We start from the raw sequence: 22,365 nt of genomic DNA, 5'->3' as shown, positions 1-22,365 counted from the left end.
TGATGTCGTTCCAGAACTCATCTGGTCTTCGGTCATTAGTGTTCGATGCATCAAATGTATTCTTGAGATGGTCTCTAAATTCAGGTGGAATATATTCAAGGTTGTATTCTGGCTTTAGCTTGGAATTGCTATAATCAATTGATGGTCTGTCCCACAGTTGGTTCCTGGCCTTGTTCTGGCTGATGATATTGAGCTTCTCCACTGTCTCTTTCCACAGATATAGTCGATTTGATTCCTGTGTATTCTCTCTGGCGAGGTCCATGTGTATAGTCTTCATTTACATTGTTGAAAAAAGGTATTTGGAATGAAGAAGTCATCGGTCTTGCAAAATTCTATCATGCAATCTCTGGCATCATTTCTATCACCAAGGCCATATTTTCCAACTACTGATTGTTTTTCTTTGTTTCCAACTTTCACATTCACATATACAATCACCAGTAATCAATATCTTGATTATCAGTGTGTCTTGATTGCATACAATTTCAGACTGCAGAAGTTGGTGAAAACCTTCAGTTTCTTCATCTTTGGCCTTAGTGGTTAGTGTGTAAATTTGAATAATAGTCGTATTAAGTGGTCTCCCTTGTAGGCATATGGATAGTACCCTATCCTTATTTTGAGTGCCTTCCAACCTGAGGGGCTCATCTTCCAGCACTATATCAGACAATGTTCTGCTGGTACTGATAAGGTTTTCACTGGCCAATTCTTTCCGAAGTATACTGCCAGGTCCTTCTTCCTCGTCTGTTTTAGTCTGGTGGCTCCACTGAAACCTGTCCACCATGTATGACCCTGCTGGTATTTGAAACACCATACCTTCTAGCATAATAGCAACAAGCCACGACAGTACGACATACTGGCAGATAAGTGGTGGTTCAGAACTTTAGTGGGTTTTAATTTCATTTATTGTGATACTATCTGATTGGTTTGAAAGAAAAAAAACACAATTAACAGTAGGGGAGGTGGAAATTAATAGCCAAATTACAAGAAGTGTTGCAAAATTGGAGGAATTACAGCTAATGATGTTTAAGTCTTCCATTTCATCCGTGTGTCTTTTAGGTTCTTTTATTTTTAGCCTATATATTTATAGACAGCATGTAGTTGGGTCTTGCTTTTTATACGCATCTTTATTTTTTGCCAGTGGCTGCCAATTTAGAGCACATTTCTATAGAAATTAATTAACCTTAGAATGACACATTTGCATTTCAATGTAAGCATATTCAACCAGATTTTAAAAAATATTGAAGCTTATTTAATGACACTACTTACTCATAGATTTTTATACCATTAATGAAATAAAAAATAATTTAAAAATATTGTTTAATCAATGTCTCATCCTTTTTAAATTCTATTTTTGTGTTTAAAATATATTAGCATAGCAGTATATATCTATGTATAATTTATAAAAAGTGAATATATATGTATTGTAATGGGTGCTCAGTTTTTTTTTTTACTGATCAAAAACTTGCCAGCGTCTGAGAGCAGAGGGTTGCAATCTGGCAGGGTGGCAGTGGCTGTGGGGATGGAGAGAAAGCAGCAGTCAGGAACCATGTTAAAGAGAATCAGCAAGGCTTGGTGACGTAGTCCCACATTTCACTCACCTCCTACACCTTTGGATTCTGTCTTCCCACCTTCTCCTTCTGTTCCTGCACACGCTGATTTCTCCCATCTATGGGAGTCTTTTGCAAAGGCCAGGATATACCTGGCTCCCGCATCTACACCTGTTTCCCCTGCAACTTGATTTGAACCTGTGGGCTCAGTCTTGCCCTAGTTTCAGAGGAGCAGAAAAGGGAGAACGTGAATAACCTGTTCACATCCTCTGCCTATTTTTGCAGTAGCCTCCTAGCAGGTGTTTCTTTGCCATTCCAGTGTATCCTTCACACCTTTGCCTGAGTTACCTTCCTCAAACACAGATTAGATGATATTATACCCTTCCTAAAACATTTACAATGGCCAAAAGAAAGTTGAAACATTCAAGAATGCTTCATTATCCTCCTCCATCTGGCCCCAATCCCTCTCTTTTTTTTTTTTCCCCCTAGATTCCTGCATAAGTAATATAATTCTAGTTTCCCTGCTTGCTCCTCAGAGTGTGGTTCATGGATCAGCAGTTTTGGTATCACCTGGGAGCTTGTTAAAATGCAGAATGTCAGGTTCCACACCCTCCTAATGAGAAACTGCATTCAACACTATCCACAGGTGACATTAAAGTTTGGGGTTCCTACAGACTTACATCATCCTGAGACCAGAAGAACTAGATGGTGCCTGGCCACAACCGATGACTGCCCTGACAGGGAGCACAACAGAGAACCCCTGAGGGAGCAGGAGAGCAGTGGGATGCAGACCCCAAATTCTTGTAAAAAGACCAGACTTAATGGTCTGACCGAGACTAGAAGGACCCCGATGGTCATGGCCCCCAAACTTTCTGTTGGCCCAGGACAGGAACCATTCCCAAAGACAACTCATCAGACATGGATTGGACTGGACAATGGGTTGGAGAGAGATGCTGATGAGTGAGCTACTTGTATCAGGTGGACACTTAAGACTGTTGGCATCTCCTGTCTGGAGGGAAGATGGGAGGGTAGAGGGGGTTAGAAACTGGCAAAACGGAGAGGAAAGGAAAGGAGAGACTGGAAGGAGGGAGTGGGCTGACTCATTAGGGGGAGAGTAAATAGGAGTATGTAGTAAGGTGTATATAAGTTTATATGTGAGAGACTTGATTTGTAAACTTTCACTTAAAGCACAATAAAAATTATTAAAAAAAAAAAAGTCTGGGGTTCCAGGGTCCCCAGAATCACCTGGAGAACTTGTTACAAATAAAGCTATCCATATCACCCCCAGACCTACTGAATCAAATCTCTGGAGATATGGCCCTGGGATCTGTATTTTTTTTTTTTTTGCTTTTGCTTTTCTGTTTGTTTAAATTAAAAAAACAAACCCATTGCTGTAGAGTCAATTCTGACTCACAGCGACCCTATAGGACAGGGTAGAACTGTTCCATAGGGTTTCCAAGGCTGTAATCTTTACAGAAGCAGACTGCCACATCTTTCTTCTGTGGAATAGCTGGTGGGTTCGAACTGCCCACTTTTTGGTTGGCAGCTGAGCGCTTAAACACTGCATCATCAGGGCTCCCTTCTATTTGTTTAGTGAGGTATTACCGACATGTGATAAAGTGCACACATTTAAAGTGTACAACTTGTTAAGTTGTGGCATGTGTCTGTAACTGTGAAACTATCACCACAATGAAGGTAATGAACATGTCCATCACCCCCCAGATCTCCTTGGGCCTCTTCGTAATCCTTTCATCCCATCTCTTTCTGCCTCTGCCTCCTTCACGCCCCGCAAGGCAACCACTGATATGCTGTCATTATACATTAGTTTGTTTTTTCCAGAATTTTATACAATCATAAGAGTATTTACTCTTTTTTGTCTGGCTTCTTTCACTCAGCATAATTATTGTGAGCTTTATCCATGTTATTGTGCATGTCAATATTTCCTCGCTTTTTATAGCCGAGTAGTATTTCATTGTGAGGATATACCACGATCTGTTTATCCATCTCCTTTTTTTTTTTTTTTTTCTGTGGATGGAAATCTGCATTGTTTCCAGTTTGGAGCTATTACGGGTAAAGCTGCTATGAACATTTGTGTACAAGTTTTTATGTGAACAAATGTTTTTGTTTTTCTTGGCTCTCATTCATAATATTCCCCTATTATCCTTTTAATATCTGTAGAATATTTAATGATATCACTTTTCTCATTCCTGATATTGGTAATTTGTATTTTCTTTTTTCCCCTCTATTCCATTTGATTAGAGGTTTATTAATTTTACTGATCTTCTCAATGAGTATCTTTTGGTTTCTTTGATTTTATTCTGTTTTCTGTTTCATTGGTTTCTCCTCTGAGTTTTATTATTTCCTCTCCTCTACTTTGGAGCCCTGGTGGCGCAGTGGTTAGGAGATCGGCTGCTAACCAAAAGGTTGGCAGTTTGCATCCACCAGCCACTCCTTGGAAACCCTATGTGGCAGTTCTACTCTGTCCTATAGGTTCACTATGAGTCAGAATCAACTAGACAGGACAGGTTTTTTCTTCTACTTGGTGTTTCATTTGCTGTTCTAGTTCCTTAAGGTGGTAGGTGAGGTCACTGATTTGGGAACTTTCATTTTTTCTAATATAGGCATTTAATGCTATAAATTTCTCCCCAGGATACTGCTTTTGTATTATCCCTCAAATTTTGTTATGTTTTCATTTTTATTCCTTTCAAAATACTTGCTAATTACCCTTTTTATTTTTTCTTTGACACATGGGTTATTTAGAGGTATGTTATTCAGTTTCCAAATGTTTGTGGATTTTCCAGAGATGTTCTGTTGCTGATTTCTAATTTAATTTCATTGTGTTTAGAGAACACACTTTGTATGACTTGAATTCTTTTAAATTATTAAGATTTGTTTTATGGTCCAGAATATGGTCTATGGTAATAAGTGTTCTCTGTGCATTTAAAAAGAATGTGTGTTCTGCTGTTGGTGGTGGACTGTGGTATAAATGTCAGTTGGGTTGTATTTGGTTGATTATGTTGTTTGTCTTCTAGATCCTTACTGATTTTTTGTTTCCTTTTTCTATAAATTCTTGAGAGAGGGATTTTGAAATCTCCAACTTAAATTGTGGATTTGTCTGTTTCACCTAGTGGTTCTATCAGTTTTTGCTTTGTGTATTTTGAAGTTCTGTTATCAGTCGCTGTTAGAGATTCAATTGTGTCCGCCAAAAATATGTATTGTAAATCCCAACTCCTCTACCTGTGGTTATAATCCCATTTGGGAATGGGTTTTCTTTGTTACGTTAATGAGAAGATATTCGTATAAGGTGTGTCCTGAGTCAATCTCTTTTGAGATCTAAAAGGAGCAGATTAAGGTAAGCAGAAGTGGGGAAGATAGATGCCATACCACATGAAGATCCCCAAGGAGCCAAAGAATAGAAGCTGCAGAGACAGGGACCTTCCTTTAGAGCCGACAGAGAGGAATGCCTCCCCTTAGAGCTGACGCCCTGAATTTGGGCTTTTAGCTTCCTAAACTTTGAGAAAATAAATTTCTGTTTGTTACTACTTCTGGTATTTCTGTTACAGCAGCACTAGGTAACTAAGACAGATGCATAAACATTTAGGGTATGTCTTTCTGATGAATTGACTCCTTTATCAATATGAAATAACCTTCTTTATTCCTGATATTCTTTGCTATGAAATCTGCTTTGTCTAATATTAATGTAGACACCCCACCTTTCTTTTAATTAGTGTTAGCATTATCTATCTTTTCTATCCTTTTTTTTTTTTTTTATCCTTTATATTTAAGTATGTTTTTTATAGGCAGCATGTAGTTGGGTCTTGCTTTTTTATCCAATCTGACAATCTCTGCATTTTAAGTTGGGTGCTTAGATCTTTTAATGAGATTATTGATACGGTTAGGTTTCAGTCCATCATCTTGGCATTTGTCTTCTCTTTGTCCAATCTGTTCTGTCTTCCCTTTCCCCCACTTTTCTGTTTTCTTTTGAATTGTGTATTTTTTATGAGCCTATTTTATGTCCTTTGTTGGCTTATTAGCTGTAACTCTGTTTTGTTATTTCAGTGTTTTCTTTAGGGTGTATAGTATACACCTTCGACTTCTTATACTCTACTTCTAGGTGATATTATATCACTTTACACGTTACTGCTGTTGTTGTTAGGTGCCGTTCAGCCAGTCCTGACTCATAGCGACCCCATGTACAATAGAATGAAACACTGCCCGGTCCTGTGCCGTCCTCACAACTGTTGTTATGCTTGAGCCCATTGTTGCAGCCACTGTGTCAATCCATCTCATCGAGGGTCTTCCTCTTTTTTTGCTGACCCTTTACTTTACCAAGCATGATGTCTTTCTCCAGGGACTGATCCATCCTGATAACATGTCTAAAGTATGAGACATAATCTCTCCATCCTTGCTTCTAAGAAGCATTCTGGAGTTGTACTTCTTCCAAGACAGATTTCTTTGTTCTTTTGGCAGCCCATGGTATACTCAACATTCTTTGCCAACACCATAATTCAAAGTGGTCAGTTCTTCTTCTGTCTTCCTTATTCATCGTCCAGCTTTCACATGCATATGAGGCAACTGAAACACCATGACTTGGGTCAGGTGCACGCACCTTAATCTTTAAGGTGACACCTTTGCTTGTTAAAAAGCAAAGATCACTTTACATATAGTATACTAATCTTACCATGGGCTAACCAAAAGATCAGCAGTTCAAATCCACCAGGTGCTCTTTGGAAACTCTTATGAGGCAGTTCTACTCTGTCCTACAGGGTTGCTATCAGTCGGAATTGACTCCACGGCAATTGGTTTTTTGATTTGGTCATACTTGCATTTCTTCCCTTTGTGCTGGTGTTGTCATACGTTTTACGTATACTATAAACCCCACACTACACTGTTATTATCTTTGTTTAAACAGTCAATTGTCTTTTAAAGGGATTTAAATAATAAAAAATTTTTGTTTATTTGCCCATGTTCTTACCATTTCCAGTGCTCTTCATTCTTTGTGTAAATCCATAATTCTACCTGGGCTCTTTCTACTTCTACCCAAAGGACTTTCTTTTACATTTCTTATGTGCAAATCTACTGGTAATTAATTCATTCAGCCTTTGTATGTCTGAAAAAGTCTTTATTTCACCTTTGTTTTTGAAATATGTCTTTACTAGGTATAGAATTCTAGGTTGACAGTGTTTTTCTTTTACTACTTTAAAGCTGTTGCTCCACTGTTTTCAAAATTGTATTGTTTCCAACAAGGAATCTGTTATCATGTTCCTTGTTAGGAGACATGTCTTTTTATCCTGGCTGCTTTTAAGATTTTCACTGGTTTTGAGCAATTTGATTTTGTGTGCCTTCATTGTCGTTTTCTTCATGTTTCTTGTGCTTGAGGTTTGTTGAGATTCTTGGATCTGTGCATTTATAGTTTTCATCAAATTTGAAAAAAAAAATTTGTCCATAATTTCTTCAAATTTTTTTCTGTGACTTCTCTTCTCCTTTGGCAACTCCAACTATGCATTTACTAAAAAAAATACTAGGCAGCTTGAAAATTTCCCTCAGCTCACTGATACTGCATTCAGTTTTTCAAATATTCTTTTTCTTTGTGCGTGTTTCATTTGGATAGTTTCTATTGCTGTGTTTTCAAATTTGTTGTTTTTTTCTTCTGCAATGTCTAATCTGCCACTAAACTCAATCAGTTTTTTCTTTCATCTTAGACATTGAATTTTCATCTTTAGAAGTTCAATTAGGGTCTGTTTTATATGTTACATATCTCCATTTAGCTTTTTAAACATATAAAATACAGTTGTAATAACTGTTTAAAACCCTTGTCTGCTGAATCTAACACCTCTGTCAGTTCTGGGTCGGTTTTATATTTGATTGATTTTTCTTTCCATTTTGGTCATATTTTCCTGCTTCTTTGCATGTCGGATAGTTTTTGATTGGATGCATTTTACCTTGTCAAATGGTAGATATTTTTTGTATACCTGTAGGTATTTTTTAGATTTGTTGTGGGGCTCAGTTAATTGAAAACAGTGTGATGCTTTCTGGAAAGACTTACGAGGTCAAACTGTTTAGAGCCACGTTTAGTGGTAAGGATCCCCATTACTGGCGCAGGACCTTCTGTGTACGCTACCCAATACCCCATGAATTATAAAGTTTTACAGTTTGGAAAGTTACTTAAAGTCTCTGTTAAGTAACAGTTTCTGGCCCTGTGTGAGTAACAGGTACTCTTCCCTTTATTCCTTCTTGGTGGTTCTTTCCTAGTTTGGGTAATTTTCATACATGCTCCTTTCTGGAGTTCTCTTTGTAGTGCTCTCCTCTCTGGTATTATGTTCTGCAAACTCTAGCAGCCTAGGTCTATCTGGACCCTCATCTCCATCTCATCAACTAGAGGTTTACTGGGCTCTGCGTGGGTTGCCCCTTTGTGCACTGTAATCTCACTTAAGGCTGGGAAATTGCACATCTACTTTCTGCCTCTCGGGCTTCATTGTCCTTTTTTGTCTAATACCTAGTATCTTGAAAACCATTGTTTTATATATTTTATCCAGTGCTTTGGTTGCTTCAGGTGGAATGGTAAATCCCATCCTTGTTTGTCCATTTTGGTCAGAAGTGGATAAAAAAAAAGTGGATGTTTATATCTGTATTTTTAAAATAAGTTTCTTACATGATTAGGATGCAATTACCCCACCCCTGGTCTGTAGGTTAGCATTTGAGAACCACTGCTCTAACCCAGGAGCCCTGGTGGCACAATTGTTAAGAGCTTGGCTGCTAACCAAGAGGCTGGGATTTCGAATCCACCAGGTGCTCCTTGGAAACCCTATGGGGCAGTTCTACTCTGTCCTGTAGATTTGCTATGAGTTGCAATTGACTTGATGGCAAAGGGTTTTTTTGTTGTGTTTTGTTTTGCTCTAACTCTGCTGGACTACTTCCCACTGATCTTCAGTCATCCATATACCTCTGTTTCTCTACGTCTTTCCTTTTTCAGTTCCCCGTCCTGAATAGTTTCTTCCTTGTCCAAATCTTAAAGATTGAAAATTTAATCAAAATGCTATCTCCTTCTCAGAGGAATAAGGCCTCCTCTCCCCTCTCTGCAGAGAAAGTCATTCCTTCCTAAGTGCTTCCTGATAAAAAATATGGTAATTTCCTTTTTATATTTTTGCCATAGCAGTTATAGTCTTCATTTTGTGATCGTTGTTCACTCATATATTTGTAAGATCTCTAAGATCAGACACCTTGTCTTTCTTGTACAAAGTAAGGACTGTATTCAATTAATATTTGTTAAGGAATGAAGGAGGGCCTCGAACACAAGAGACCAAGTAGTAAAACTAAGCAGTATAGAGAGACCATCTTAGGGTTACATAACGTGGCTGGTAGAGCCTTGTTTTGGTCCAGGCAATGTAAGATTAGCTTAGCAAATAGGTTTCATCTTGCTTGGCGAATTTGCCCGAATGTATGTTGAGAAGGATTCTGAGGCTACATTCTGACTTCATGAGAAAGGCAGCCATGGTTGCTTAGCTATATCTGCCATGGTTGTGGGACGAGGAAGTGATTATAGGCATGCCATACATTTTTCAACACTGATAAGAGCTTTTCTCTTTTGGTTTAAGATATATGATAAAAATATTATGCAATCATGATCTGAAAAATGATTTATGAGCTGCTTTAGGAATGAAATGAATTTAGATAATAAAATGTTGGAATGTCTCAGATGTTTTGATACTTTTTCTAAGCATGTAGGATACTTAAATAATAATAGCTAATAAGTATATGATGCATCAGGCATCATTCTAAGCAATATACATATGTCAACTCGTATTCTTCCTATAACAACTCATTGTGGTAAGTTTTATTAATATTCCCATTTTGTAGGGTAGGGAAACTGAAGCACAGAGAGGTTAAATAACTTGTTTAAGTCCTACAGCTGGTAGGTCTGGCTGTAGAATCTGTGCTCTTTATCACTGGTATACTGCCTTTCTAAGGAACATTTAATGTTTCAGAAAAATTGGAATAGCTAACCCACCTAGCTGTACTTCTAAGGTATGGAAGGGACACAGTGAATTTGTTGCTTGTTAATATGAAAATGGCCCAAACACCACAAAATCTTACCCTAGATTAGAAATATTCATCTTTCATGATTCTTATAGTTATGCTTGATCTTTTATGTTTTATTCCTTTAGGGTCCCTTGCCAGTTCCATCTTTGATCCACTCAAATATCTTGTGGGTGCTTCAGGAGGAGTCTATGCTCTGATGGGAGGCTATTTTATGAATGTTTTAGTGGTAAGAAGTCCTTCAGGAAATGGAGTCTATAGTTTTTTTTTAAACAGTAACTGGTATAGTCGATTCTCGTTATTTGTGGTAGTTAAAAAAAAAAAAAAGTTTTTTTTTAAACAGTAACTGGTATAGTCGATTCTCGTTATTTGTGGTAGTTAGGTTCTATAAAAGGCCCCTAGGTGGCACAAATGGTTTGCACTCACCTACTGTCCTAAAGGTTGGTGATTAGAATCCACCCATTGGCACCATGGAAGAAAAGCATGTGACCTGCTCCATAAAGATAAAAGCCAAGAAAACCCTATGAAGCAGTACTACTCTGTACATATGGGGTTACCATGAGTCAGAATCGACTTGATGGCAATGGTTTATGTTCTTATAAAGTCACCAGAACACTGTATTAGCAAGTTCTGAACCATTACTCCTAGAGGAAGTAGTTAGGTTCCTATGAGCCTCTGGTCACAACATTTTCATCAACTGATCAATACATAGCCTTGTTTTATGTGTGTTCCTGTTTAAAGACACTTTATTTAATATATATTGTTGATTGATTATCGTTGAACTCACGAACAACGGCACTCTAACTCATGCCTGAATGAAGCTCATCTAACATATGTATTTTTGCCATAAGGCACATCACAACCTTAGTGTGCTTAGGAACACTAGGGAGCACTTCAACACTATCTGTAGGGCCATTCTAAACACTGAAATCACCAAGAAAAAGCACAAAAACCCAAAAAATGTGATGCTAAGTGAGACTGGAAAAGGAACTTGTTTGTAGAATGAGCTGAAACAAGAAGGCGGTGTCACCTTGTTTGACCCTAGCTGGGAATGTGCATGTTGGACAAAACAAAATTTTCACCCCTTTGTGCGTGTTTGTGAATGGCCACGAAAGTACCTCAAGGATTGATTTTGGGGTCACAAATTTTAGTGAGCAGGCAAATTCACAAATACAGAATTCGCAAATAATGAGGATTGACTGTATTTGGTTCACAGAGTCTTCACTTACCAATATTTACTCAAGAAAGAGCACCACTCTTCTTTATGAGAATTGTATGGCCACCGAACATTCAATTTTCCTTTCATATTTCATCTTTATTTCTTCTGATCTCAAAAATACCCACTGCCCACTGCCATCGAGTTGATTCCGTCTCATTGCAACCCCATAGGGTTTCCGAGGCTGTAAATCTCTATAAAAGCTGATGGCCACATCTTTCTCCCAGCACAGCCACTGGGGGTTTCGAACCGCCTACCTTTTGGTTAGCAGTCAATCGCTCTAACCCCTGTACCACCAGGGCTCCTATGAACTCAAAAGTAATGAGTATTAACTAAAATTTTGAATTAAAGAAATAGAAAGTCAAAGTCCCCAAGATAGTATCTGTTAATGGTTTGAATACTTTTTTTTATGCATTCAAAATCCTACTAATACTACAAAAATGGGACTGGCCTTATACTGTTCTGCATCCTAACAGAGTATCCTGACCATCTAATCGTATTAGTACAGGGAGGAGCACCTCCATCTATCAGCTGCTCCCCAGCTTCCTCTATATAGCTGCCTCATTGATTTAACCAGTCCTTCACTGAAAGACATTTGGGGTTATTCCAGCTCTTCACATTTACAAATAATGCTGCAAAAAATGTTCTTTACATTTATCTTTTCGCATTTGTGTGATTTTTTTTTTCCTGTAGGACAAATTTCTAGAAATGGATTTACCAGATAGACTTTAAATTTTAATAGATATTTGCCAAATTGCTCTCTACAATTTTACACTTCCACTGATAGTAGTGAGAGTGCCAACTATTTTTTGAAACAGGCTAAAATCCTGACTAGTTTTAACCCTTTAGCTAGCAGTTAGGTATACTTTAAAAATACTTCTGGAGGAAAAATATGAAGCAAGTATAGAAACTGTTCCAAATATAGAAGTTACTTAGAAAAGTGACTTTCAAACTATGGGTTGCAACCTATTGTTGTTGTTAGCTGCCTTCCAGTGGGCCCCTGACCCATGATGACCCCATGGGCAACCTATTAGTGGTTGTGAGCTCAGTTTAGGTGGTTGTGACCAAAATGTAAAAGAAAAAAAAAACAAAACAGTGTGTATCATGTATAATACGGTAACTACTGCTTGATTTATGTGTGTGGTGATATATAAATTATTTCTTACCATGGGTCATGGTCATAAAAGTTTGAAAATAATTGATTTAGAATAAACATGGCTATTTTAGCATCTTTATTCCTTAGAAAGAGAGTTAATAAATTGAAAGGGAAGGGAGAAGTAACCCAATCAGTTGAAGTAGAAATGTTTTTCTGACTCAACAGTTCTCTGGTGAAACATGGGGGTATTGCAAGCTGGACTGAGATTCTTCAAAGTTAAAATCAAAAATTTTTTTTTCTTTTTAAGCTTGTTAATTATTTTATTAAGATATTTTTTATTTATTTTTAATTTTTTATTGTACTTTAGAGGAAGGTTTACAGAACAAACTAGTTTCTCATTAAACAGTTAGTATACATATTGTTTTATGACATTGATTAACAACCCCACGACATGTCAACACTATCCTTTCTCAACTTTGGGTTCCCTATTACCAGCTTTCCTGTCCCCTCCTACCTGCTAGTCCTTGCCCCTGGGCTGGTGTGCCCCTTTAGTATCGTTTTGTTTTATGGGCCTGTTCAGTCTTTGGCTGAAGGGTGAACCTCAGGAGTGACTTCATTACTGAGCTGAAAGGGTGTCCGGGGGCCATACTCTCATGGTTTCTCCAGTCTCTGTCAGGCCAGCAAGTCTGGCCTTTCTTTTTGAGTTAGAATTTTGTTCTACATTTTTCTCCAGCTCTGTCTGGGACCCTCTATTGTGATCCCTGTCAGAGCAGTCAGCGGTGGTAGCCGGGCACCATCTCCTTGTACTGGACTCAGTTTAAACGATGTTTTTTGACCAACATTTTAAAAGTTTTTGAAAAAAAATTTAGGGTAATATTCAAATATTCATTAAGTCTTTGCTAACTACTATTGTGAAAGAGGTTGAAGGAAGATCAAATAAGTACTAACCAAAACACTTGGAAATATTTTATCAGGCTTAGTTTCACAGCTTTTTTTTTTTTTTTATGGACACGTGAAGCATTAATTTTGTATTATTTATATTTAGATTGTATCAGACTAGTAAAATTGTATCTGGCTTTTATAATGAAATTAAACACCATGTTTCACCTGTTCTCCAAAGTGCACTCTGAACTTTCCAAATACACCTGAAAACTGGGCAGTTACACCAGTGCTCTGTTTAACAAATATTTAACTCTTCGAACTTTAAAACGAAAAAGCAGATGTTTCATTTACCAACCAATAACTTATTATTATTACTATTTATCTCTTTGCTAGAATTTTCAAGAAATGATTCCTGCCTTTGGAATTGCCAGACTACTGATCAGCATCCTCATAAGTAAGTGTGTTTCATGGCCACTTTCAGTTTTACAGGTTCAGCCTTCAGCGAGCCTTTTCACATTTCCAAATGCTAACCTGCAGGATGACTGCTAGCACGGAGTCAGAAAGAATCTTTGGTTCCACAGCCCCAAGCAAACAGGCATAAATGGAAGTGCTTTCATTGACCATCATGGGTGGCTCTTAGAGGTACTTCGTGGACATATGCTGCTATTTTTTCTTTCTGGAGTGGGGGGAGCCAGGAGAATAGAGCTCTAGGCACCCCTTCCACTTCAACCACAATAGCTTCACTTATATTTTATATACAGGAATTTATAGGGGTTCCAGTATTTGATAAAGCTTGGAAACCACTGATTTAATCTGTCTTCTTCCTTGATTTCTCAATTTTCAGATTAAAAAAAAATGAAGTAAAAAGCTTGTCAACTAATTTCTGTTGAATTGGGACTAGAAACCAGGTATTCCGATTTCCAATTCACTGCTATTACTCCTAGTTTAAGTTAAAAAAAAAAAAGACAAGTTTTCCCAATGTTTACATTTTAAATATTCTTTAATAAGAGAAACTTTTATAAAAAAACAGTAAACTTTTATAAGAATAAGAAGTCTAAATGCAAAGTTCTCACTTTTTTATTCATATTTTATTGGCTCATCCATATCTTACTCATATTCAAAGAAAAAACTTAAACCATTCACTTTGTTTTAGCATCAGTGATGGCTGGGTGGGAAAGGAGGTTAGAGGGTGGGACTAGGGGCTAAACTGAAATTTAATGACCAGTCATACGTATTAACCATGGTTTCCCATGAACCTGAAATCAGAGAGAGTCTGTGGAAGTCCTACCTGCTGATGGCCCTCACTAATCCAGAATGTCAAAAAGTATGGTGGCTCTCCCTGGCAGTCATGCAATGCCAGTATTATCACCATTTGCTGTCACCAAAAAACATGAGAAGTGGTTTCATCTTCAGGCTCATCTAGAGGTGGGCTGCAGGCAGACTCCTGGGGGTCTGAGGTGGTTTTAAGCTGCAGAGGAATATGAGGTCAGGGATTAACAGTCATGCCACTGGCTCAAGAAGAGCCTCCTGTGAGCCTTTCTATCCTCTTCCACAAGAAAACCCCAGTTCTTAAAAATTCAGTTTAAAACATCTATCACAGGAGATAGAACAGGAGAAGGGAGAAGTAAATGCCCAACTAATCCATTTGATAAGAAGAGCTGAAACTTCCATCTCCAGGGCCTTTGTTCTGGGACTTTCTTTCTCCAAATGTTCCCTCATCCAGCTAATGAAGAGTTATTAGACTTCCACAAAAAGGAAATCAAAAAATAAAATTGACTGATATGACACTTGCCCAACCCCTGTGTGTGGCGGTAGTAGTGGTAGTGGTGAACAAGAGTGGAAGCAGGGAGACTAGCCAGGAGGATACTGCAAAAATTCAGGCAAGATACAGTTGCCTGGCACAGGGTGTTAGTGGTAGTGGTGACAAATGAGGTGAGATGTGGTGTGGGAAAGAAAGAGAGGTGTTAAGGGTGACTAAGAATTTTGGCCTGAGCAACTGGAAACACAGAGTTACCTTTTTTTTTAGATGGAGAGGAACAAAGTTTTTGGGAGGAAAGCAAAAGTTTGAATAGGTTGAGTCTGTGATGCTTAGAGATCAATATGGAGATAAAGAGTAGGTATGGTGTCACATGTTGAACAGTGAGTTCAGGGGAGAGGTCTGGGTAAGATGTATAATTGGGAATAGTCAGCTTATAGATGGTATCTAAAGTCATGAGACTGAATGAGAGCTCCTGGACAATGAGAATATAGAAGATAAAAGGTCTGAGGATTGAGGACTGAGTCCTAGAGTTCTCCAATACTTAGAGGTTGGGGAAGATGGGGAAGTACCTACAAAAGAGACTGAGAAGGAGCAGCCAGCTATGTAGCAGAAAAACCAATAGACAATGGTATCCTAGGCACAAAGTCAAGAAAGTTTTTTAGGGAGGGAGTGATCAACTATGCTGAGGATGGTCCAAGATGAAGCCTCAAAACTTATCATTGGTGATCATGACAAGGACAGTCTTGGAGAGGTGAGTTCAGGAGAGATTAGGAGAAGTAGAATTGGACAGAGCAGACAGACACAAGTCTTTGGAAGTTTTAAAGGAGTTTTACTATAAAGGGGACCAGAAAAGCAGTGGATGATATGGGGGTCAAAAGAGGGTTGTTTCTGCTTTTTTTTTTTTTTCCAGATTGGAGAAATTTAGTTTGCTTGTATGCTAATGACAGTGATCCAATAGAGAGGATAAAAACTGATGATATAGGAGACAATTGCTGGAGCTCTGTCCTTGAGTGGGAGAGAGAGATGGTCCTACACACAAGAGAAGAGGTTAGCCTTAGACAGGAGCAAAACAGCTTGTTCAAGTCATTCATAGTATCAGGAGGGAAGGTAGATTGTATGGTATGGATACAGGACGTAGAATACATGGTGACAAGAGCTTATGGAATTCGTCTTCTCATTGCTTCTGTTTCTTAGTGAAATTGGTAACGAGTAAGATGGGGGAGATTTGACGAGAAGAAAATGTATGAAATAGTCATCTAGGAGAGTGGAAAAAGAGAATGAATGATGGAAATATAGTAGGATTGAAGCTGGTGGTAACATTTCAAGTGAGGATAGTAAGCATGATTGCGTGTTTCTCTCTAGCCACATTCAACTGTGTGGGTGTAGGAATGGAATATGTGGAGAGTGTGATTAACTAGGGTTGGGATTTTCCCACCAGCCGTTCCACAGGAGAAAGATGTGGCAGTCTCCTTCTGTAAACATTCACAGCCTTGGAAACTCTGTGGGGAAGCTTTACTCTGTCCTACAGGGTTGCTATGAGTAGGAATCGACTCAATGGCAATGGGTTTTTTGTTTTTGCTGGGGTTTTATAGGTGAGAATTATGGAGTCACTGGGTTGTGCAAATGGTAAATGTGCTCAGCTGCTAACTGAAAGGTTGGAGGTACGAGTCCACCCAGAGGCACCTTGGAAGAAAGGCCTGGTGATCTATTTCTAAAAAATCAGTCATTGAAAACCCTGTGGAGCACAGTTCTACTCTGACACACATGGGGTTGCCATGAATCAGATTGGCTTGATGGCGATTGGTTTGGTTTTTTTATGATGGAGAGGAGAGTATGGGAGCTGTGAATGTATGCAAGGGACTAAACAGAAGGATAGACCATGGTTATAGATAGAAGTGAGGACATGAGGGAGGTGAGGGAAGATGAAAAGGTGGGGGGCTCAATGGGCCACAGGTTGCAGTGGCATCGAGATACATGTGGTGTACTAGAGGGAGTCAATGAGCAGACAAACTAGGGGCCTTGAAATGTGAGATTTTTGGAAGATGGTACAATTACTGGTAATGACAAGATATGTGATAAAGCATGGAGTGGTGGCTGAGGACTGAAGACAAGGGAGAGGAGGTCAAGGAACTCAGAGGCCAGGCTACATGACTGATGTGGCTTTTGAAATCTCCAAGAATTACAAGTAGAGTGACATGCTAAATGAGTTTAAGAAGAGTGTTCAGTCTGGACAGAACGTGGAGTTTTAGCTGAATCCAAGGCAGAAGAAAAGGAGAGCAAAGGCAGGACTAGCTTAGTGTGCTCACCTACCTGCTCCAGCTGAAGCTTGTCCACCCAGAGGGCTGTGGGGATAAGGGCAGCTCCTGGGGTCAGACTGTGGATGGCCTTGGTGACAGAGATGACATGCTGAGACACAGGTGACATGTGATGAAGCCTAAGATTTCGCCTGTCCAGAAGATAAGCCAAAAAATGATTCTGCTAATTGGTATCCAGAGTTCAATTATCCACATTGTGGGAACAGGAGCAGCTACTACCTCTGAGGAAGGAGACTAAATTTAGTTTATGAACAATTTAACTGTAAAAACACCAATATTTCATTCTGAGAGAAAATAATTCACTTGCTTTTAGACTATATCACACAATATGCAATTCTTTTTTTCTCCACAAGTCAGAAAAGTAAGGGACAATTGTCAGCAGAGAAGGGAGGTGGGAGAGTTGCTGTGTGATCATAGCTGCCACCTGAGTTGCTGAAAGTCACAACCAGGACCAAGGCACAAGTACTCTGACCAAAAAAAAAAAAAATACTGTTACACATGTTACCTGGGTCTTCAGCCAATCTGCTTTTTTTAGGTAATGATGAAAATAAGTCTCAAACCCTTAAAGGGGAAATGTATTTACTACCCTTCTTTATTGTCAATATTGGAGTGGCGGGGGGGCGAAGCCCTTTTCTCATTACAGGGTATCTCCAAATATAGTTTATGTAATATTTTATTCTTGAGGTAAGTGATAAAATCAGCGAATGATAGGCTTTTATTACATTCTCTAAACACCTTAAAGAGTAGTTAGCCTATGCTAACATGAACCATCCCCACTTCCTGGAACATGTCATTTCTAAAAGTTCTTTGACCTGGTTTACGTATTGAAAATGAGAAGAGTTACAATACACACCAGGTTAATAAAAAACAAATTGAGAGATACAATTATATTTTTATTTTAACCACTTTTCCTTGGAAAAATGTAGTTTTTTTTTTCTTTTTTAAATGGTAAATATTGTTCTTAATTCTGAAGGACAATTAGCCTTAAGGACCTTCTTTCACCAAAGCATTATTTGTTGGATGTTATTTTCTAATTAAGTAACTGAGCTTCCCTTTGGAAAAAGGTAGGAAATCTCACATTTTCATTCTTTAAAAAAATCTGCATAAAGGTAACTGTCATAAAAGAAGAGCCTTTTTTTTTTTTTAATGTTTCCAAAGAGCATTTTTACTGATCTGAGGAAAAAAATGCCTTACATATAATGCTATGTTGAAAATTTTATATATAGTAATATCTGAGTAATGTTTAAAAACACACAGGAAAGGGCTGATGGAAGGAACTATGCCAAAATGGGGTGGGATAATGGACAATTTAAAAATCCATTTCTTTATAGCTTTTATTATATAATAATATCCATTATTATGAAAAAAAAGTTTAAAACTCACTATATTATTTTGGTATGTATTAAAGCTTGCTACCTTTAAGCTCAACCAAGTAATGGGGGCCTCAGATTTTTAGTGAGGAAAATGATTTGGTTTATTGGAATAAGGGCTTCTTTTGAGATGGGAGGTTGTTTCTCAGTCTAGAGGCTGCAACAACTGAGAAGCAAGCTCTCCTAGGAAGCAGAAAGAGCCAGGCAGAGATCCTTAGGAGGGAGACAAGATAAGAGAGAAGTAAGAGAGGAACTGACGTGTTCATGGTTACAAAGTGTTTCTGAGAGAGGTCCTCCTACTGCAGAACAGCTAGACTAGACCAATGTAATCCTTCCAGTAAGGCAGCCCTGCTCTCTGGCCGTGGTTTCCTTCTCCTTTCATAGTCCTACATTTGTGTGCTATGTACACTGGACCAGGAAATGCAGGTGATGTTTTAAAATATGGCACAGCCACATTTATTGAACATTTTGTGTAAGTCATTTACAATTAAATTACTATTGAATACTTCCTCGACCTCATTTTCTGTCCAGTGACTTCAACATCAATACAATATTGACAAGTCAAGTAGCCAGAGCACATGGGACTGATGCTGTTTTCCCAAAGGCAAGGACTAGGTCCTTATCTCTACTAGGATACTGTGGCTCACTAAGTAGAGCAGAGGGAATTGGGGGATGGTGTGGAAAGTCACGGCTGCATGAGATGTTTCCAAGGGGCCTGCACGCATAGGACAGAGTTCTAGGCCACGAACCCCGGAACCTCCTTTTGCAGCACAGATCTGGCTTCTTTGAATGCCTGAATTCTGGCTCTCACCATCCTACTGGAACATGTGACTCATTTCCTTTCATGGCCTGTCTTCAGTGCTCCTGGCAGTAGTTAGAGGCCGTTACTGTGGTATATGAAGAGTGGTTAGCCCTTGCAACCAGATGACTTAAAGTTTAAATCCTGCCCTTGCCTCTCTGCTGTGTAGCCTAGGGCAAGTACTTAATCTCTGTGTCTTGGTTTATATATAAGCTGCCACCCTCATTCCTCATTTGGATTGATGCAATAATATCCTAGCTGGTCTCCCTGTTCCTATTCTTGCTCCCTTTGAGTCTAGTTCCTGTAGAGCAGCCAGAATGATCTTTTTAAAAACATAAGTCAGATCATGTTACTCCTGTGCTCAAAATCCTTCAAAGGCTTCTATGCAGAATAAAAGCCAAAATGCCTATAGTGGCCAGAAGGTCCCCACATGACCTGTCCCCGCTACCTGTCTGATCTCATCACCTACCATTTCACCCCTTACTCCAGTCCAGAATTACCTGGAGGGCTTGTTAAAACAAGCTGACCCCACCTCAGAGTTTCTGGTTCAATAGGTTTGGGGGTGGGGCTTGAGAATTTTCATCTCTAAGTTCCTAGGTGATGCTGATGCTGCTGGTCTTGGGGTGATCATGCTCTGAAAACCACTGTTCTAGGCAGAGAAACTGCTCTGGTATTCTTCAAACACCCCGGGCACACTCCTGCCTTAGGTACCTTGCAGTTGCTCTTCCCTCTGTCTGGAAGACTCTTACCTCAAATATCAGCATTGCTTGCTCCCTTATATGAGGTCCTGGGTGGTGCAAACAGTTAATGCGCTCAGCTGCAAGCCCAAAATTTGGAGGTTTGAGTTCACCTAGAGGCAGCCTGGAAGAAAGGCCTGGCGATTTACTTCTGAAAAGTCAGCCTCTGAAAAATGAAAAGTTGGAATCCACTCCATGGCAACTGGTTTGGTTTGGGTTTTTCTTGCTTATCTCCAGCAGATGTCATATTCTTAGTGAGATCCTCCCGGATCATCCTGTTAAAAATGACGCCCTACTCCTGGCATTCCCAATTCTCTGTCCTAGTTTTGTATCTTCTCCATAGCACTTTGCACCATTTAACATACTGTATGTTTTACTTATTTCTTTGCCTTCCTCAACTACACCATCAGCTAGCTCCATTAGGCCAGGCTATTTGTCTGATCTATTCATTGCTTTATCTCCACCACCTAGAATAGTGCCTGGCACATAAAAAAACAATAAATACTTGTCGGATGAATACATCTGTAAAATGGAATAACAATAGTACCTATTTCATGGAGTTGTTATGAGGATTAATGAGTTAATACATTGTTAAAACTGTTGGACCAGCACCTGGCACAGAGTGAGTCTCAATAAATATTAGCTATTATTAGAGAGCAATCAAAAACATTCTTCAGGTTGTTTTTCCTTCTAGTTGCATCAGATATGGGATTTGCTCTCTACAGAAGATTCTTTGTCCCTGCAAACGGGTCACCGGTGAGTTCATTGTTTTTTTTGTGCGTGTGTGTTTGTTTTCTAATGAAAATTTGTCATCAAATAGGGACAAATCTTCTGTGATTTGGAGTTCCTGGGTGATGTAAAAGGTTAATGTGCTTGGCTGCTAACTGAAAGGTTGGTGGTTCGAGTCCACCCAGAGGTGCCCTAGAAGAAAGGCCTGGCAATCTCCTTCTGAAAAATCAGCCATTGAAAACTATGTGGAGCACAGTTCTACTCTGACACATGGGGTTGCCATGAGTTGAATGAAATCTACTCAATGGCAAGTGATTTTTTCTTTTTTTTTAAACTCTAAAAAATTTTACTCTGGGCATATTTCCATTTGGAAGTTAAGAAAATTCCTAGGAAAATCAGACTTTTGGATTGTTCTTCTCACTTAATTTTCTTATAGCCCTGACACTGGGCTCTACTTCTCAGCACCTGCCACGCTAGTAACTTACCAAACAGGAGAGAAAGGGTTTCACTGTCCACAGAGAATAATCAGCAGATTGGAAAACAGTGATGAAAATATGGGTCCAGATGAATTTATATCTACTCCTCATTTATCGACTATTTTGTTATTTGACATTCTGCCCTTATGACAATAGTAAAAAAATCTACCCTGTGACTGTTTTGTGCATTAAGGAGGCAGTGGGCATGGCAGCAACAGCTGAAGAGCCTCCCCTCCTTCCAGGAAGGTCTCTGCATTGCCCCACGGCCTCCACTCCCTCCTGCCTCACGAGGGCTCCGAGTCTAGCTGCCACGCAGGGCAGGCCTCCTCTGTGGCCACAGCCCGGGGCGGACGTGCAGGCAGCACCGAGCTAGCCGGTGCCTGTTCTGGGTTCCCAGTTCCCATGCTGCCAGCGGCCCTGCAGCTTAAAACTGCTGTGGGGTGGGAGGGGAGAAAGAAAGGGGCATTGGAGGGAGCATTTGAAGGAAATGCACGTGAGTTTATTGACATCTCAAAGTGAACGAACTGGGCCTGGAGCTTCCGCCTTGGCGGGGCTGGGCGCACAGCCAGGCTCCCAGCACTCTTGCAGGAAGCCCTGGGCCTTGGCGACTTGCCAGGTCTGGAGGGCAGAGCAGGCTCCTGGATGGTGAACACAGGGCTTACAGGGGTGGGAGTGGAGCCCTGGAGGTGGCTCTGTGAGGGAAGCTCTGACCCAGCACAGGAGCAAGGTGGTTAAGCCATGAGCCCTTCAGTCACACAGCCCAGCTTTATCTAGCTTTGTCTCCTTCAAGCCTCCTTTTCTGCAGAGGAATAATCCATGAGTGGACTCATCACAGTGATGACAGTAGACCTTAGTTGTTATTATGTCAATGACTGTATTTTCTAAATTTAAAAAATTGGACAAGTTGACGGTCTGAAAAGAGAAGAAAAAAATCCTCCATTTTCACATAACGCCAATTTTTGCATAAGGACGTGGTCTTTGGAACTTAACCATGTACATAAGGAGTGGGTGTATAAAGAAAACTGACACAGATTTCTAGTTTTGCTGGGATTTGTCTTTGAATTTGGTAGTTTCTGCTGAGTATCTGTATGTACATATTACTTTTGTTTTGATTCTGACATGCCATTTATGTGGGATCAGATGATACTCCTATGGAGATCCCTCATGGCAACTCAACTCCTATTTTACTTCTTATTCTTATTATCGTACTTTAGATGAAGGTTTACAGAACTAGCTTTTCATTAAACAATTAGTACACACGTTGTTTTGTGACATTGGTTACCAACCCCATGACATGTCAGCACTCTCCTTTCTTGACCTTGGGTTCCCTATTACCAGCTTTCCTGTCCCCTCCTGCCTTCTAGTCCTTGCCCCTGGGCTAGTATACCCCTTTAGAATCATTTTG

At 39.4% G+C, this 22,365-nt stretch overlaps 1 protein-coding gene and 1 long non-coding RNA gene across 2 annotated transcripts in view; one reads left to right on the top strand and one right to left on the bottom strand.

Moving 5' to 3' along the window:
- Positions 1–22,365, top strand: part of RHBDL2 (rhomboid like 2) — a 66,453-nt gene that overhangs the window by 38,890 nt on the left and 5,198 nt on the right. Inside the window, exons 5-7 of the mRNA XM_049878863.1 lie at positions 9,710–9,810; positions 13,169–13,229; positions 20,450–20,511. Coding sequence (XP_049734820.1) covers positions 9,710–9,810; positions 13,169–13,229; positions 20,450–20,511 — 224 coding nt within the window. The remainder of the gene's footprint in view (positions 1–9,709; positions 9,811–13,168; positions 13,230–20,449; positions 20,512–22,365) is intronic.
- Positions 13,849–22,365, bottom strand: part of LOC126072937 (uncharacterized) — a 31,432-nt gene continuing 22,915 nt past the window's right edge. Inside the window, exons 2-3 of the long non-coding RNA XR_007516609.1 lie at positions 16,845–16,980; positions 13,849–14,243 (exon numbers count right to left, since the gene is read on the bottom strand). This is a non-coding gene — a long non-coding RNA (uncharacterized LOC126072937). The remainder of the gene's footprint in view (positions 14,244–16,844; positions 16,981–22,365) is intronic.

The sequence above is a fragment of the Elephas maximus genome, chromosome 3, assembly GCF_024166365.1.
Source record: "Elephas maximus indicus isolate mEleMax1 chromosome 3, mEleMax1 primary haplotype, whole genome shotgun sequence".
Classification (NCBI taxonomy): domain Eukaryota; kingdom Metazoa; phylum Chordata; class Mammalia; order Proboscidea; family Elephantidae; genus Elephas; species Elephas maximus.
This window is presented reverse-complemented; position numbering and strand designations above follow the sequence as displayed.